General features: G+C 44.2%; 1 protein-coding gene across 1 annotated transcript in view; it reads left to right on the top strand.

The window, feature by feature from the left end:
* Window positions 1-5,164: 5,164 nt before the first annotated feature.
* gfod1 (glucose-fructose oxidoreductase domain containing 1) overlaps window positions 5,165-6,547 on the top strand; it is a 43,018-nt gene continuing 41,635 nt past the window's right edge. The window contains exon 1 of the mRNA XM_020494545.2: window positions 5,165-6,256. Coding sequence (XP_020350134.1) covers window positions 6,004-6,256 — 253 coding nt within the window. The 5' untranslated portion in view covers window positions 5,165-6,003. The remainder of the gene's footprint in view (window positions 6,257-6,547) is intronic.

The raw sequence follows: 6,547 nt of genomic DNA, 5'->3' as shown, positions 1-6,547 counted from the left end.
TCCACCAATCAAGCCTTTATGGTAGAGTGGCCAGACGGAAGCCACTCCTCAGTAAAAGGCATGAAAATGAGATTGAAATCTTTGGCCTGAATGCCAAGCGTCATGTCTGGAGGAAACCTGGCACCCTCCCTACGGTGAATCATGGTGGTGGTAGCATCATGCTGTGGGGATGTTTTTCAGAGGCAGGGACTGTGAGACTAGTCAGGATCAAGGCAAAAGTGAATGGAGCAAAGTACAGAGATCCTTGATTAAAACCTGCTCCAGAGCGCTTATGTAACAGTATAACTTGAGACCGTCCCCTCGCCCATACCTGGGCGCGAACCAGGGACCCTCTGCACACATCAACAACAGTCACCCTCGAAGCATCGTTACCCATCGCTGCACAAAATTCGCGGACCTTGCAGAGCAAGAGGAACCGCTACTTCAAGGTCTCAGAGCAAGTGACGTCACCGATTGAAATGCTATTTAGCGCGCACCACCGCTAACTAGCTAGCCGTTTCACATCCGTTACACTTTGGACCTCAGACTGGGGTGACCTTCCAACAGGACAACAACCTTAAGCACAGAGCCAGGACAACGCAGGAGTGGCTTCGGGACAAGTCTCTGAATGTCCTCAAGTGGCCCAGACCTGAACCAAAAGGTGCTTCAACAAAGTACTGAGTAAAGAGTCTGAATACTTATGTAAATATGATATTTTAGTTTTTAATTTGTAATACATTTGCTAAAATTTCAAAAACACTGTTTTTGCTTTGTCATTATGTGGTATTGTGTTTAAATTGATGAGGGAAAAAAATCTATTTAATCCATTTTAGAATAAGGCTGTAATGTAAAAAATTAAAATGGGAAAAAGTCAAGGGGTCTGAATACTTTCCGAATGCACAGTATGCTATTCTGACATGGAGAGTAAGGAATCATGTCGGCTCTGTTGATGGCATTTCTAACCGTTGGACAACTTTCAGTACATTGCACCATCCTGTCCTGAACTGCAGGATATTGCGTCTGTCACATGGACTCAGAACACTGTAGAATCTCTCCACCAGGGGGCAGCCAGCCCTTTATACATCTAAGTAGTCTGAAAAGCCACATAGATAAGCCACATCTTTTGCATGCTTATTTTGCGAGAGAGCAAAAACGTGTCCCACTGCATGAATCAGAGTTGATCAGATGTCTGAGTTTTGACAGAGTTTGGGTATGTGTTGTTAGATCAAACCTTTTTCTGTATCCAAAAGGGGTCATCAAGACTTCTATAACCTCCAGAAATCACTGTTATCTTGTTTAAGATGTAGTGGTTAAGTAGTGCCATTTGTGTAACCTTTTGCGACCTTTGTCACCTCTGATAGATACTGCTGAATTGTAGTTTCATTCGTCTTTGCATTAAATGCCCCTGTGATGAACCCAGGGGGGTTCAGGAGGACAAAAAGGGAAGAGAATGCTTTGGATAGTTTCAGTGGACATGTCGTTTTGTCCCTGTCATTCACTATGTGAATGATACATTAATATATTGTGGGTTAGTGCATTGTCTGTAAAACACACAATTGTATAGTCAGAGGAATTGTTTGTTATAGTACAATCATGACAAGCCATTGGTGTTGAAAAACTGTCCACTAGGAGCCTGCTAAATCCTGAATGAGACCGAGGTTACTGGATACCTGGGTGACACAGTAACCATCTCCTGTCATTATATATTTTTTGTGATTGTGTGTGTGCGCTGACACTCCTATATTCTCATGCTGATGGACAGAGAAAATATTTTGAGAGTACATTCAGGACTTCATACTCCTAACTCTGGGCTTCTATCACCAACAGGTCCTAACCAGAGCCAAGGCACATGGTACTGGTCACTCCTCCTAGCCAGCCAGACCGACCAGACACCCCAGTCAAATGACCCACAGCAGGACGTGACCGCCGTCTGTCTGCAGCAAATCAACGGCACGAGCATCTCACACAATGAGAGAGAGACACAAAGACAAAGTGTGTTGCAGTGTTATTCAGTCTGTTTGTGACACTGTGTCATACCACACACAGATGACTCACCTTGACATGACCCTGCTGGGCTGGCCCTCTTGCTCAGACATGAGAATGGGTAGTCAGGATGAGTGTGAAGATGCACGTAGCCTACGTGGACTGCTTTGGTCTCTGTTACTGTAGGTGGGTTAAAACAAGCCTGTGGTTGTAAATGATGCCCTTTACTAGTCTGTCTTCCTATACCTACAGGTTTATATGGACTGTCACCAGATGGATTCTCTTTGCCATCCTGCTAGCCTGCACTGTGACTGCTTCAAGCCCTGCACCCATCACTCCCCGGTTGAGTTGCCCTTAACGCTTGGCTAATGTCAGGTATTCTCCTTTCCCCATAAGATTAAGTTTTGGATTGGGGTAATCTGATCCTAGATCTGTGGTTAGAGGCATCTTTTCAAATTCTCACTACACTGGGCAAGGAAAGTACCAGAACCTTGAACTTTGGCATTGAATGACCTTTGACCTCTTTTACAGTATATGAATCGTCAGCACAAGCTGGGCAAAGTACTGCCACTGTTTTCCACCTCAGTTTGCTCTGTTGTTTACAGAATCAACGGCACACTCTGCCAAAGACAAACTGATATAGACACTGTGGATTATGTCAGCAAGTTCACAGTGGTTACAAAATAAATGGAAGATGTGGTGCTGAAGGCTGAACTAATCTGTATACTTAGTAGCAACAATGGCCCAGCCATGAAGTGGTAGGCCACACAAGCAACACTTACTACAGAGTTCCAAACTGCCTCGAGGAGCAACGTCAGCCGAAGAACTGTCCGTCTGGAGCTTCATGAAATGGGTTTCCATGGCCGAGCAGCCGCACACAAGCCTAAGATGACCATGCGCAATGCCAAGCGTCAGCTGGAGTGGTGCAAAGCTCACCGCCATTGGTCTCTGGAGCAGTGGAAAGGCATTCTCTGGAGTGATGAATCACGCTTCACCATCTGGCAGTCTGATGGACAAATCTGGGTTTGGCAGGTGCCAGGAGAACGTCACCTGCCCAAATGCATAGCGCCAACTGTAAGGTTTGGTGGAGGAGGAATGATGGTCTGCGGCTGTTTTTCATGGTTTGGGCTAGGCCACTTAGTTCCAGTGAAGGGAAATCTTAATGCTACAGCATACATGTAGCATAATTCTACAGCATACAACGACATTCTAGAAGATTCTGTGCTTCCAACTTTCTGGCAACAGTTTGGGGAAGGCCCTTTCCTGTTTCAGCATGACAATGCCCCTGTGCACAAAGCGAGGTTCATACAGAAATATTTTGTTGAGATCGGTGTGGAACAACTTGACTGGCCTGCACAGAGCCCTGACCTCAACCCCATTGAACACCTTTGGGATGAATTGGAAGGCCGACTGCGAGCCAGGCCTAATCGCCCAACATCAGTGCCCGACCCGGCAGCAATGTTCCAACATCTAGTGGAAAGCCTCCCAGAAGTGTGGATGCTGTTTTAGCAGCAAAGGGGGGGACCAACTCTATATTAATGCCCATTATTTTGGAATGAGATGTTCAACGAGCAGGTGTCCACATACTTTTGGTCATGTAGAGTACCTCCATATTATCATTTCAGAGTGAGTAGCAGTAAAATAAAGCGAACTGATAGAATCCGGGCCATGCCGAGGAGCAAGACAGCGTACAGCGAACTCGATCCTGATAAAATTCCAATCCTCGCTGGCACCCAGGGCATTGTGCTCTGCTGCAGAATTCAAAGTAGCTCACATCCGTCATATGATAAGATATGCCAACTGCCAATGAGGTTCTAAGATTTCTCTTTTTCTTTTGCTTAAGCCTGTAGTATTATCCAGCATTGCAGCGTCACATGGTTTATCAGTCTCTCTGTGACATCCAATAACTTCACAACAAAGTCGACTACAAATGCAAAGTTGCCAATGTCTTTGCAATTGTTACAAACAAGCAAGACTGAGATGACTGCATTCAAATATAAACAGTAGGCTATAGGCCTATTTCAATCATATTGAAATATATTTTATGTTCAATCGAGTTCTATTTTGCTACTTATAGGCTACTGTCTGTAATTTGTCTCAATATATTTCATGATGTGTAGCCTAACGTGTGCAATGACATGCCAAATCGGTGGTTTAGTGCCTCGATATTTGCAGCTCTCTAGGAGCTGATCCATTGCCAGTATTGTGAAATAATTTAATGGAGAAGGCTGATCTGAGAGCAGCATTCCCTTTCAAACACGTATGTGTACATTTATTTTACAACTCTTGTGCACACAACGCGGGCGGTCTGGTTAGTATGTTAGGCTTATGCTTGTTTTAACAATGCATATTTCCTACAACAGCCAAAGACGTAACATTCGTTTCCCAAAACACCACACATCGAGAACAGTTGCTTCGTGCGCCGCTGGAGCATGTGTTGATACTGATAGGATCGAAAGAAAGGCATTGCTGCTCTCGGATCAGCTTTTATAATTAAAATCTTACCATATCATTATTTTGCAATACTAACAACGGATCAGCTTCTCGAGAAATACAGTACAGTGGCTTCAGAAAGGATTCACACCCCTTGACTTTAGTGCTTTGTTGGAAACAGGATGCATATTTTTGCCATACTGGCTTCTTTCTTTTCACTCTGTCAATTATGTTAGTATTGTGGAGTAACTACAGTGTTGATCCATCCTCAGTCTTCTCCTATCACAGCCATTAAACTCTGTAAATGTTTTAATGTCACCGTTGGCCTCATGGTGAAATCCCTGAGTGGTGTCCTTCCTCTCCGGCAACTGAGTTAGGAAGGATGTCTGTATCTTTGTAGTGACTGGGTGTATGTAATTAATAACTTTACCATGCTCAAAGGCTTGTTAAACACATTTTTACTCCTGAACTTATGTTTGCTTTCCATAACAAAAGGGTTCAGTACTTATTGACTCAAGACATTTCAGCTTTCCATTTTTTATTAATTTGTAAAGATTTTGAAACATAATTCCACTTTGACATTATGGGGTATTGTGTGTAGGCCAGTGACAAAAAGTGGGCGTGAATCATTTCTGAAGGCACTGTATTACCACCTACGGCTGCAAATATTGATGTGGCTTGTTCTTATGCTTACCCAATAAAAAGTAACAAAATCACAGATTTGGCACATCATTGCGGCTGCGCACATCATTGCGGCTGCGCACACCTGAAATGAAATAGAGACAAATTAGACCGTTTACAAAGTCGCAAAATAAGGAGGACAAAATAAAACACGACGCATTTAGCTGTTCTACGAGTGGTCTGAGGCAGGTGTTAGATTACGAGCATTTTCAAGTGCAACGTTATAACGATGGTTTTGGTTAACAGCTCGGAGATTTAACGATACTCCTATGATCTTAGCCGTAAAATGCTTTTTGGAGACCATGCCCTGGTCTTTAATAAACTATACTCCATTATTGCACCTGCTGCGACTATGATGGGCGTCAAATTCGAACCACTTCATACCAGGAGCGAGAGGGTTAAAACTGGGAGGGGATCACTCTCTGGAGCCTGACGTATCCAGCACAGTCATTGCAGAACTGGGTTGCAACGTTATTAAAAGCTGCATAATACCGCTGGATCATCGGCGTTGCATGCATTTAAATACAGGCATCCTCCCAGGCCTATTGAAGGCGACTGGAATGCTTTTTCACACCTCTACAACGTTCAGGAAATTCGGACTTATTTTCTTGGTTTCTATATCTGTACAGAGGGCGTTGCAGGAAAGACGAAAGTGACATGCCCTTCATTCGTAGCCGGACGCGGTTAATTCAGAATGGTGCATTTTAATTTGTGTATCTTGAATACGCGGATTTAGGTATAATTGTTGTGATAACTGCGGATATGACCATATCTATTACAAATCGATCAAAACGGATGCTAAAATGCGAGGTGCCAGGTCGATTTGAGCGGGTGGATGGCCAATCTGATGTTAACAATTGCGTTTCTCCCCGCGTCTGCCGCGTTGCTATGCTGTGAAGCTGGTCGGGAATACCGGGCACTCGAGCCATGCTTCCCGGGGTCGGCGTGTTTGGCACCAGCTTGACCGCGCGTGTGATTATCCCTCTTCTGAAGAACGAAGGATTCGCCGTCAAGGCTCTATGGGGACGGACTCAGGAGGAAGCAGAGGAGTTGGCCAAGGAAATGAATGTACCGTTTTATACCAATAGAATCGACGACGTTTTGCTGCATCAGGATGTGGATTTGGTGTGCATTAACCTGCCTCCACCTTTGACGAGACAGATTGCTGTCAAAACATTAGGTGAGTCGGGGATGCTGTGACACGAGCTTCCTTGGTGTGATAGCCTATATATGGCGTTTGACTTATTCCCCATTGATTTCACAAGGACAGTTATACAGCTTATTTCAACATTGCTATGTATTATTTTCAATTAACAGACGTAGAGTAAGGTAGGCTATTTGCGGAGAAGTGTATCTGATGTTGCCGACAGCTGTGGCAGTCTCTCCCAATCAGCTGCAATCCAAATGAATGACAATGAGCAGCCTATACTTCTGTATAATCACTTTAAAATCCCTTACTAATAGGCCAGGG

This window comes from Oncorhynchus kisutch, linkage group LG11 (genome assembly GCF_002021735.2).
Source record: "Oncorhynchus kisutch isolate 150728-3 linkage group LG11, Okis_V2, whole genome shotgun sequence".
Lineage (NCBI taxonomy): Eukaryota > Metazoa > Chordata > Actinopteri > Salmoniformes > Salmonidae > Oncorhynchus > Oncorhynchus kisutch.
Note: the sequence above shows the minus strand (reverse complement) of the source record. Positions and strands in the feature narration are given on the sequence as shown.